The following is a 13,079-nucleotide window of genomic DNA, read 5'->3' as shown; positions in this document are numbered from 1 at the left end:
TCAAAGCATTTACACAGATAAAATACAACACAAAGTAGAAAGAGGACTTTACATCATGCCCATTGTGTTTCCATGGTTTCCAAATTATTAATTGTCATAGATTAATCTTAAATGTTAATGTTTTTCAACAGCAAAATGGAAAAATGGTTGGCTCTGGCATGGCTTGACTCCATGAAAAGTGACCTAAAGAGAAAACGAGAGCTTTAAAGCCCTAAACAACCCCACAGAAAAGAACCTTTACACTTGAAAGGATCTTATCGTCTGGCACAAAGAGTGAACCCCCACCATGCTTCAGATGATTGTTAAGAGTCTTTTGCCCAATGATGGCTTTACAGTGTTTAGTTGAGACACAGTCCTTCCTTCCAAATAAACTACGGCCGTGGAGGATTTTTTTAAAACAAGTGCAAACGAATATGACTGATATGGATATGATATGGATTCTGATATGGATACGCCAACTGTTTGATTAGAAACATCTTATCACATAGCAAGATCATTATAATTATCGCCCACAAATGGGCTCTAGAGATGCAGTTGTTTAAAATTAACCAGGGCTTGGGGAAAATATGCACCGTATACTCAAAATATGAAGGCATTAAATGCCCTTTTAGTGAATTGATTTTGATGTATATATACATCATCTATCATCTATCTATAGCTATCTGTGGGTTTAGTGCCTCTGCAGACACTGTGGTGACCTGTAATGTGCTTTTAAATAAAACATATTTCTGAAAGCACTGAATACTCCCAATACATACCTACATTAAAGATTTAGATTTAAAGATTAAATCTAGATTAAAGACACATCTCTTTGACAACATGCACTTTAGTATAATAAATACTGTTAGAAGTTGTAGGTAAATCCTTGAAAACTAAAAAAATATAAACATCCGAAATAAACAAAACTCTCTCCTAGGGTCCTTTGTTAGTGGCACGACAGAGGCTATTACGTCTTAATAAACTGCAAATAAATTAAACATGTATTAAATGTACCACAGTCATTCAGGTTCATAAATCTACCTTTCAAAGGTAAACAACGCTTGGGAATGTTCCTCTTGTAGTTCTTGCGTCGAGCCGGCTATTGTGAGCGTTCCTGTGTGTCTGTAATCCCTCTCCGGCCGAGAAGCTTTGCTTTGACATCAGTTCAACAGAGGAGTGCTATTTTAGCGCCAAATTACGTCCCGCGAAATTTGGATCTCCCGCGGTTGGACGCGCTCCGTGATTGGCTGCTGGCACGCCGCGCTCGTCCGCATTCTGAATATATTTACATGTAACAGTTGGTGCCTAGCGTTCTTCCTCTTAAAGAGACAGCGATAGTCTGTCAAATGTATATTTAGCATATAGATGTATTTTTTAGAAATATATTTCATATATTTATACATAGTATATTTTCACACAAATTAACTCATCATATAAAACAATCATCAAAGCATTTACACAGATAAAATACAACACAAAGTAGAAAGAGGACTTTACATCATGCCCATTGTGTTTCCATGGTTTCCAAATTATTAATTGTCATAGATTAATCTTAAATGTTAATGTTTTTCAACAGCAAAATGGAAAAATGGTTGGCTCTGGCATGGCTTGACTCCATGAAAAGTGACCTAAAGAGAAAACGAGAGCTTTAAAGCCCTAAACAACCCCACAGAAAAGAACCTTTACACTTGAAAGGATCTTATCGTCTGGCACAAAGAGTGAACCCCCACCATGCTTCAGATGATTGTTAAGAGTCTTTTGCCCAATGATGGCTTTACAGTGTTTAGTTGAGACACAGTCCTTCCTTCCAAATAAACTACGGCCGTGGAGGATTTTTTTAAAACAAGTGCAAACGAATATGACTGATATGGATATGATATGGATTCTGATATGGATACGCCAACTGTTTGATTAGAAACATCTTATCACATAGCAAGATCATTATAATTATCGCCCACAAATGGGCTCTAGAGATGCAGTTGTTTAAAATTAACCAGGGCTTGGGGAAAATATGCACCGTATACTCAAAATATGAAGGCATTAAATGCCCTTTTAGTGAATTGATTTTGATGTATATATACATCATCTATCATCTATCTATAGCTATCTGTGGGTTTAGTGCCTCTGCAGACACTGTGGTGACCTGTAATGTGCTTTTAAATAAAACATATTTCTGAAAGCACTGAATACTCCCAATACATACCTACATTAAAGATTTAGATTTAAAGATTAAATCTAGATTAAAGACACATCTCTTTGGCCAAGCATTCAAATAATGCATCTCATAATCTTGTACTGCAGTTATATCTGATCAAATGCACATTATTATTCTTTAGTTTGGGTTAAACAAATCAATTTTGCTTGGTTGGAACAGCAGCTACGCTAATTATGTCTCTGTTTGTTTCTTATGGCAAACCCTGAAACAACATACAGAACTACCACATTTTTGCTATAAGTTTGATTGCATCATATAATAATTGCTGTCAATAGTGTTCATCGTCTGTTTGATTATGTCTTTAATTGATTTTTCCATACATTTCTGCCATATGTACTTTAACTGACAGTCACCACTGATAAGCTACTACTAAATATTGTAGAAACTTAATTTGCTGTAAAGTTGCTTTGCAATGATTTGTATCGTGAAAAGCGCTGTACAAATAAACTTGACTTGACTTGACTTGACATACATTAAAATCCACCACATGACAGGCAGTGGTGGATTTAGCAATCTAATAGATGGAGCAGGGTTTTTTTTTTTGAGAAAGCAAACATCAAACAAACAAAAATAAAGAAATAAAAAATTCAGACTAACAAACTATAAGTCTATAATGTGAATTCTTTTCAGTCTGAGTAAAGGATTCTTGCAGAACATTTATTATGGTATGATATCTTTATTGTTACATTTGTAAATAATTTTATAGGTAACAGCTAGAATTGCTCATACTGGAAACTGACTTCTGTTCATTAACTCATTTGAATTATTTAACAAATGACATACTGTGTTTTGTTTTATGATTCAAAAGAAAAAGGGGGAAGGGCTTCTCAAATTTCAGTTCTAAAGGGCAAACTTTGTTATACTGGGAGACCAAAGCAGCACATAGGCTATTCTTAAAATGACAAATGAAGTTTCTACTTAGACATATAGGCTAGCTAAATTAGGTACTAAGGTTAGACATCAGATGCCAAAAGAGTGGATTATCTATAGTTACAGTGAACAAAACGAATGTTTCAAACTAACAAACTGTAAGATAAGTCTATAATGTGAGTTCTTCCCTGTCTCAGTCAAGGATTATTTATATATTCGTGCATTTGTTTGCATTAAACCCGTGGCACAGCAATCAATGTTTACAAAAACGTTGCTAGAAGGGTTGTGTCGTGTGCTGTTGTCTGCCCTCTTCCGGTGAGACATGGATATGCACGGGATTTCTGCCATTTCATCCAAGTGGATGCTGCACACTGGTGGTGGTTGAGGAGAGACCCCCCACATGATTGTAAAGCGCTTTGGGTGTACAACAATACACAATAAAGCGCTATATAAATGCATCATTCATTCATTCATTCATTCATTTATTCTTTTTTTTTTAAGTGGGTTTTTGGTAAATTCATGAAACAAAGTCAGTGGTTAACACAAGCTCAAGATATTTTCACGTCTTATTCTACGACAAAAAGTAGGCTACACCAAGTGTACATGTGTACAAGTTTTACTTGTCTTGAAAAATGAGGTTGCTAAGTGCCTAAATGAGATCAGGGCCGTCGCTAGGAATTCTGGGCCCTGTGCACTGAATTTACTATGGGGCCCCGGCCCCTCAAAATCACGTTCAGCATGTTAACTCAACCTTCAGGGGAAATGTGTTTAAATAAAGACTGAAAGAGCTGTCGGAAGCTTAATTGTGTTGACGTTAAATAGCCTACATGCCGACAGTGTGTTGTTCGTTTGTAGCCAATACATTTTTAGCTTTTAATTTAGGCTTCAAAATTTATTACATTTTGTTAATTTGTGAAGGATATCACGATGAACAAAATGTATAAAAATCATGCACTTTTGTTAGTCAAATAGGCCTAGCTTTCTCTGCAATAATCCAAAAGCAAATGGAAAACAGGATGATGCCGGATTGGTTTACAAAAATACAGGCATTCATTACTGAAGCACTCAGAACCATAAACTTCTGAAAGATCAGACAGGATTAAAAAAAAAACGCACCATCCTCAGACTTTACTTATTTGAACAAAGTAGAACATAAAGATGAATAAGAGAATATTGCATTACTACAGTAGAGTTTAGCTTTTGTAATGTTTAATTTATCCCTTTATTAGAGAGCCTGAATATTTTACTAATTTTTACTAAACATAAAAACAAGGAAGAAGTTGTGACAAAGAAAATAGCTCAGTAAATAGTTTAGAGTCAAAAGACGAGTAACACAAATATAGGCTTTTCTAGGTAGGTATTATATTTTGTTTTCAAATAGCTAGTTCAAAACTATTTGAACACAACCACGATGGCATACATTCAGACGTGTAATTTATAATAAAGGTAAAATTTGGATCCGTTATGGCAGTTTAACCCAAATATTTTGAAATCCTCTGTGATTGGGGCATGTTGTCACAAAAGGAACTGTTTTAAAGGGGTGTAACAGGTGAAATTGAGGTTTTTGTACAAACAAATTTATTGTATATGTCTGTACTGAAAGTTACAAAAATGAAGCTATCCATAGAAATATTCGAAAAAATATTTGAAATACAAAGTGCAACAGCTAGCCACTATATTTCATCCACATGCTGACCAACAATTAATTAACATATACCAGCCACAAGATGGCGCCAGTTCACTATCTGCGCTGCAAACGCAAACGTGTATGTGATTATTACTTAGAACACTGGGTGTCGCTATATTGCGTGTTATGTTTGAAGGCGTCCTGCAGAACACTTCACATTACTCAACACTCACATCTTAAACCTTAAGTGTGTTGACGGTCAGCCTCTTAAAACCATAATCCCTCTTTTAGAGTCCAGACGAGATGAATACTAGTGCTTATCAAAGTTTGACCACAGGCCACTTTTGCACTGAACTCTAGTTCTGTGGGCAAAGGTCATTTTTGATTGAATCTACAGACACTCAGAAGACAGATGTGCTATATTTAAATAAAGTGACTCACATTTAGACATTGCTCTTTAGGCCTGTAACAGATCATATGCTAAACACAAAAAAGTCCAAGATGACTCTATCTGGAAAGATTTTTGACAGATGCACTGTTCTTTTACTACTTTATCTTGTTTTTACTTACACATAAGTCTTTCATAAACAATTTCTCTTTGGATTTTTTATCAAATGTCTTGAAATTGACTGCTATGAATGTATAATTAATAATTAATATATTAACCATATGAACAGCTATAGGGGAGATGGGGTGAAAGGAATCACTTTTTTCTTATTTTTTAAACGGAAAATATATTATATTTTCAGTATATCTCCATAAGACATATACCTGATGATTTAAAGGTGTCAAAAAGTCTGCATTTAGTTGTTTAAGAAAAGATACTGAACCACATATTTCTCACTTTTATGTATGATTTATTTTCTTGTGTAAAAAGAGTAAGTACAAAGCAAAAAAACAATTAAAGGAGTTTATGAAACTCGTTGATCTGACAGTCTGTAGAAATAGATAATCCCCACAAACAAATACAATCCACTCTATATTATAGAGTTCATATCCTAATCCACGTCTGTATTCCCACTGCCCAAGGCCCTTCCCACCCTATAACACAAAAACTCCCCTCAAGCACAATATGTACATCATCCCAGTGATTGATGAAGCTCACTGAGACCAAACTGCAACCATGCTGAAATGTGAAAATGTTTTCAAGAAAAAAAAAGGGGGGGGGGGTTGGGGTACTTTCCAAGAATGGCTGGGAAGGAAGGGTGTGTGAATAGATATTAGTTAGTCCAAATAGTCAGGAATGTAGCCAGTACAAAATATACAATGCTTGATTGTTGCCACAAAAAACAGGAATGATTAAGAAAAAAATCGGAGGGCTTTTCTTTTTTTGTGATCTTAAAAACTCCTCGGCTTTGGTTTGTTCAAGTGTCCAGTGACCAAAGAATAGACAGCTCGAGAGGGGCGCAGATTGCTTTCCCACACTCTGAATAGAGCCTTACGCCTTCACCCGGCTCACCCCTTCACTCTCTTTTCTTCCATAAGTGGAGGAGAAAAGTTTCTATCCCGCACCTGCAGCATAGATGAGAGGGAGAAAAGTTAACTCAGAACACACACACACACACACACACTTACACACACTCACTGTGGATTCAGGCGGACTGCAGACAGTCTGGCGCCAAATGGAAAACTTTAATTTGCTAGAGCTGATAGGGAATCCAAGCTTGTTTGCTGATTGGCACGATGACCAAAAAATTAGGAAACTGGACAGACTTTAAAATGTGATCTTGTCCTGTATAACATTTACCAAAAACATGAGATTTAACCCATGCATAATGACTAATCAATTAGTAACTGACTCTAACTTTGTACTTTCTCTTTGAAATAAAGGTTCCATTTAAAACAAATGATTTTCTGATTTTTAGGTTCCACAAAGAATGTTTTATTCTTGTTTTTTGAAAAACCATCTGCTTTAAAGAACTCAGAACTAAAATGCTGGTCTGAAGAACCTATAATGAAACAAAGACCATGTTCTCCAAAGAATCATATAGTTGTTCTTGATGTTTGTAGGTTCTTCAGATCAGGAATGGAGTGTAGATTAGTACCTACAAATATCTGACTAATCTGCCTGTAAAATTATTTCAAATAAAAAACAAGCGTACCATTGAACGTTGCCATTCCTCTGTACTAATGGCACATAGCTTCATCCTCTTTGGAGAAATTAAGGGTCATCTCTGAGTTCTACAGCGGGAAAAGACATGAAAAGTTTGAATTTCTTCAAAATAACTTTATAATGTATATTAATATAAGGTAAATAATAATAATTAAGCGACAAAAAATTCTCTTGCGCTCACCTTCATTGACATGAACATGTCAGGCGTGTTTTGTGTGTCCGTCTCGTTTTCCAGTGCAATCTGTAAATCGAAGATGTAATCTATTACATGCTGAAGAATCTCCATTTGGCTCACGGATTTGTTCTGAGGGATGCTGGGCACCAGCTCTTTGAGTTTTGAGTAACAGTCATTCATATCGGACAGCTCCTCAATGGGACTCTTGCAGCGGCTGATGGCGAGACTCTGCTCTGAGATGCAGCACACCGCTTCATAACAGCTTCTGACAGAGCGAACGGGACTGATCGCCTTCATTCTGGATCTGATGTCTGACTTGCTAGTAGAATCCAACAGTAGAGATGTCTGAAGAAGTCTGGAATCTGAGATGAACTAGCTCTCCAGCTTGATATCCAATGTTTAACTCTCCTCACGTCTCGTGCTCATTGAACGATGGAAGCACAAGCAGGCAGGCGACCGCTTTTCAAGCCTAGCTTCGTGTAGCACCGCCCCCTCCAGAAATAAACAAACCCTCATGTGCTGCTCAGCCAATAGTAAAAGGCTATTAATCGCACAGGCCCCGCCCTATGCAAATAACTAACTCGTCATTGGAAGCGTTGAGTTGTCAGTCAGACAGAATGATGGAATGAGGAAGAGCTGTCAGAATACCAGAGAGAGAGATAGGCTATATATATATATATTCACTGGTGGATTAGAGTTAAGATTTGGGGTCAGTAAACCTAAACGGAACTGGGTCAGTTTGTGCAGTAGATTAAATATAAACTTAGCTTAAAGTTCACGTTCCTACCCCCAAGATACATATCTATTATATATTATTTGATGCATACTGACTCTTTGGCAGTATTGTAGGCTATGCAAATAATCATAGTAATTTAAAATGATTTTCAGAATTCTATTTCATTTATAAACTTGTAGGCTGCGCCAACATTAGGCTATCTACTTAAAAGTGAACACTCTTGATCTCAACAGTAACATTTGTTGAGGAAAAAATGGGAGGAAAATGCTATCATCCACTTATAATTATTCTATCTCAGCTAAGACATATGGGTAGATTCCATAAATCTGCTACTCCCGTGACCTGCAGACAAACTGGCGTCGGGAAATAATTCCCTTAGGAGACTATACTACACACATACAATGAGATTAAATATCTATGCAGGACATATTTTAAGGCCCACACACAGAAAAAAACCCAACCCTCTAAAATGTAAATATTAATTTCTAGTTAGAAATCAAAACATAAAATGTAAGTAAAATCAAAGTGGTGCCAAAGTCACAACAGGCAGTAACGAGTTCATTGTAGCCTACTTTTTTCCAAGTAATGAATCAAGCTTGAAAATGTGATACCCCTCTCGATTCTCTTGCCAAGAGGGATAAATATAGCCTAGATCTTTTTCAATAAAACATCTCATAATATTCTCACGATCATAGAAATATTAATAACCAATTTAGGAACCTCTGAACAAACCACTGTGCGCGCGGTTTTCGTGCATTCTAAAAGTGTTACTCGTGATCTATAAATAGATCATAACTAGTATAGCTGTCTCCCAAGGCTCTTTTTTTATGTGAAGAGGAAGCTTCGCAAGTTACAAGCAAACTATAGCCTGACTCTCGTTCCAGTTTTAACCCAGCGCATTTTTAGTTTACATCAAGATGTGTCCCCTCTTTTCTCACAGTGCTGTTTTTGTGAAGGAATGCGCTGGCGGGCCAGCTGTGTGTCCTGTCCCGCTCCAGCTGTGTTGATCTAACGCGCGAGTCTCAGACAGCCTGGCGCCGGGCTCCCTACGTCATCCATTCACGCGCTCCAGCACGCACCCCATCTGCAAAAGACTAGTCTCGGCCGTGAAGCCGCTCTTATTGGTCAGTACAGCTGTCAATCAAGCTATAAGAACCCGCCCAACCACTCGCACAAGACAAGTAGACTTACCCGCACAATTTATTTGCGCACACCTGGACTTACATTCAGTGAAGAGTTTTTCCGTGTGTAAAGCTCTTCAGTTTGTCTAGATTAGTTAAACTAATACAAAAGCAGCTCTGTTTTCTCAAACTGCAATTGTATAATAGTTTTCCAATAAAACACATTCCTGTTTTGCTTGAATGGTATATTTTGTCATGCTCGAACTGTCAAAATCTAAAGTAGACTTTATTCAAAGGAAGACACAATATTTAATTTTTCATGAATGAAAAAGATGTGAGAAACAGATAGAGGTGAGGTAGGTTCAATAGGTTGTATAGTAGGCTAAGGTAACAGGTTTGACTGACTGCAAAGTTAAGAATATTACAGCGCTTTAAACCAACTGTCCTTTTGTTTCTCACACCATCATTTACATTTGTTCAAAATTAAACATGACGTCTAACCTGTCTATTAGAAGTTTTGGTGACTGGCCTGTTCACACTGTTTATTTTATGTGCATTCAACCGGATGTATGCACTTCTTTGCAGGCCATGCTAATTACCTGAGGTGCAAAGAAACTGCCCTTATATTTGATGTTTGCCTTGACTGCAAGAAATTCAGCCCCTTTCTTTCTTGCAAATAACAGTATGGGAAGAAGGCCACTGCAGGTATCCAGTTGGGTTCGAAAAATAGCAATAAAGAATTAAGAAAAAAAAAGACATGGGTGTGAGGGCAAGAAGTGGAAGGATCATCAAAAAGAGAGAAAAATGAAACACGTTTGAAAACAGATCATGGAAATGTTTCATCATATATCTGCTACCAAGCAATTCCCTAAATGTTTGGTTGGGAGAAGCCACTGTTTTGTCTCAAGCATTATGCTATACCAGGGCGATAATAAGTACAGTATGTCGTTGCCTATGAAGGACAGTTACTGATTTGCCTTGTATGTGTCCCTTTCACTGTCTATGTGCTTATTATAACTACTGGCATGTGTATCCAATTAAACAAATTAATAATTCGTTTAATTAATGTTACTGTAGTAATTTATCTCTGCTTTCCGCCATTGCTTCTTTTGGAACTATTTTCATTGGCTCATATGAACCAACTAGCCATTTTTTTTAATCTAAAATGTATAATGTATAATCAATGTAGCCTATTGCATAAAAGCAATGTCCCATTTGAAAATATTAATTATGTTTCATGGATGTACTGATATTCAGTATTTGTATGATTAGGAGTGTGATATTGCAGTCTTGTTACATTCTAATTTTATTCATTTAAATATTGTTTTATTTCATTTCACACCACTATTTTATTTGTTCATACTAATTGTTTACTCCATTTGCATTTCTTATTATTTTACTTCAATTTACGTATTTTGAAATGTTATTGGCAATACAAATATGAATTTATGTCATGCTAATAAAGCACATTAAACTACTATGAACAAGTATTATTCCCTAATCACGTGACGCACCGCATACCTCGTGAACTGGCCTGACGTGCCGTTTGATCAGTATCACAGCAAAATTAGGAACACTGCTTTAAGTACTTGTACTGATGGATTTAAAACAGGGGGCACGTGAGGCGTATTTTACCCTCATTCCGTTTAGTTCTGTGTGACTGCGGTGTCTGTGGATCAGGTCCGGCACAATCGAGTCTGTTTTTCAGCGCATGGGAGAATGTGGCGACTGGCGTCAGTGAGTCTGCCCTGCTCAGCGTCCCCGCCCTCAGCTCGCCCCCGCACCTCTGTGCAGCTGGACGCACACAATCAAGCCATCAACAATCGCCGTGCATAATTAGCGCGGCCCTCCACTCCCTCCCACCCTCATCACTCCCAAAGAAAATCTTTCAAGGCGTTTTTCCCTCTTCGTCGACAAAGCCTCTCTATTTGTCCAATAGCAAATAAGGGATCGTCGAGAAAACCGCGAGAATATTCTCCACAGAGAAAGGAGTGGCGACTTCTCTTGAGTGATAGATATATCGAGTCTCTAAAACAGCAAGAGGGGTGACAAAACGAAATAAAATAACCGATTTTGTAGCCTATGACATTCGCAAAAACTAAAAAGTTCACCTGGTTAAAAAAAAAATCATTTTTTTTTCTTTGACCACCTTGCTCTGGTGTTTAAAATAATAAAATAATAATGAATTAAGAATATTATAATAATAAAATAATATTATTATTAAAATATAGTCTGTATGTAGCTATCTAATTAGTTGTGGTAAAAAATAAATTAACGTCTTTTAATATTTTTAAAATGCCTTGCAGCCAGACCAGATCACTTTGAACTTAAACGTTTTGATGGACATCTCTTGAAGAGAAAAAGAAGAGCATCATGGACAGTGTTTGAGCCATAAACCCAGTGCCAGAGGTTTGTGCTTAAATGACATATCTGGTTATGTTTGCATTGTAATTCCAAGGTTAGGTAGGGCTTCACAGTAGGCACTTATCCTGGGGTCAAACACATGAATATCATAAAGCATATGCACCGACTATAAAAACAGACTGAGAAGGGAGTTGGATGTAGATGACAGGAACGAGGGGAAAAGAGAAGGGATGAAAGAAGGATAAAAGAGGGCAAGACATTGTAAGAGACAGCGAGACAGATCTCTGGGAGATAAACCCAGGCCAAAAGCCCTCTTGTCCTTAGCAGACAGTTTTACTGAGTGTCTGCATGTAAATTAGAGCCAGTGTGGACACATTTCTTTCTAGGTCAACGATGCTTTGACATCACCGAGAGTTCTTTGGTCTCTCGACCTCAAAGTATGTGTACGCACACATATATGTACACATTCGCATGTTCATTTGAGATCTTTCCATGAACAGATGATGTGAAAAAGCCATTGAGAAACAAGCTGATTTCTTGACACATGGGCTCCCTCCTTTTTCTGCTGCAATCCAGGTCACTGCCAATTCCTCTCCTTCCTCAACACACACACTCACACAATAACTGACCTGATTTCAGGGCCCAACGTGGATAGTCAACCAATCAGACATATAACCTTATCTTTTGAGATGTCACCATTTGCTTCCTGTCCCACTACACACACATTGTCTCTGATTCAAATAGACACAATGACACACTTGAGGTTCCTATGTGACTTTACATTATGGTCTATAAGAAAGCCGAGATCATTGCTACTGGCCTGTGCTTTGTGAAAAAAATAGTGATGATTTTGCATTTACAGTAATACATTCAAACCATGTTTAAAGGAATAGTTTGTCAAAAAAAAAAAAAGACCATGTCAAGCGGAAGGGATGATTTTTACCAATATTTTTGAAAGAAGTCAGTAAATAGTAATATTGTGAAATATTATTACAGTTTAAAATATATTTCTATTGGACTTTATTTTAAAACTGAATTTTCAACAGCCATTACTCCAGTCTTCTGTCACATTAACCTTCAGAAATCATTCCAATATGTTGAATTGGTGCTCAAGAAACATTTCTTCTTATTATTAATGTTGACAACAGCTGTGCTGCTTAACATTTTTGTGAAAACTGATACATTCTGTAAGTATTTTTTTAATGAATGGAAAGCATTTATTTGAAATATAATTTTTTTGTAACATTATAAATGTCTTTACTGACACTTCTGGATAATTTAATGTGTCATTGCTGAATAAATGACTGGAATTTCTTTCTTTTTAAAAAAATTTAATGACAGTGTATATCAAATATACACTATTTATGGTACATTAATGTAAGTAAATGATGATAGAATTTTCTTTCTTTTTTTGTGTGAAAAAAGCTTTAATAGTTCAATAGAACAACCCTTCAAAATAAAGACAGAAAGCAAGAATACTGAACTTAAAATAATAATAATGTGTAAAATAAATTACATATTTAGAGCTACACATTAAAACATGTATAAGTTCTGTACACAGAACCTCTCAATTTCTTTCTCAGCAAATCCACAAAACTGCTCAGTTTTAACCTTCAAACCATTGATTTAATATGAATAAACTCTTTAGATAAAACAACAGAAGGTAAATTATATGATTATTCAAGGTAATTGCATTAATTAGTTAATAATTGCAAGACAATAGAGCAGCTAGTGCAGAAAGCTCAAGAGGTCATCAGCCCTTGATATGGTCGTGTTCTAGCTAATGTCAGGGTGACCAAACGAGATTATGGGGGTTGTGGTAAAGCTAAGCTTACATCAGTTTAGCATTCCCTCTCTGGGGCGGGGGTTAAGATAGAGA

The 13,079-nt window shown here is 36.6% G+C and overlaps 1 protein-coding gene across 1 annotated transcript; it reads right to left on the bottom strand.

Annotated features, from left to right (window-relative positions):
• Positions 1-5,851: 5,851 nt before the first annotated feature.
• LOC107654835 (DNA-binding protein inhibitor ID-3-like) lies at positions 5,852-7,404 on the bottom strand. Its single transcript, XM_016442091.1, has 3 exons — positions 6,986-7,404; positions 6,794-6,872; positions 5,852-6,203 (listed from the first exon to the last, which is right to left on the bottom strand). Exons 1-2 carry the CDS (start codon positions 7,274-7,276, stop codon positions 6,819-6,821), a joined length of 345 nt encoding a protein of 114 aa, XP_016297577.1. The 5' UTR covers positions 7,277-7,404; the 3' UTR covers positions 5,852-6,203; positions 6,794-6,818.
• Between the last annotated feature and the right edge of the window lie 5,675 nt (positions 7,405-13,079).

Source organism: Sinocyclocheilus anshuiensis, unplaced genomic scaffold (genome assembly GCF_001515605.1).
Source record: "Sinocyclocheilus anshuiensis isolate Anshui unplaced genomic scaffold, SAMN03320099.WGS_v1.1 scaffold335, whole genome shotgun sequence".
NCBI classification, from domain to species: Eukaryota; Metazoa; Chordata; class Actinopteri; order Cypriniformes; family Cyprinidae; genus Sinocyclocheilus; species Sinocyclocheilus anshuiensis.
The sequence above is the reverse complement of the archived record's forward strand: the minus strand, read 5'-3'. Positions and strand labels throughout refer to the sequence as shown.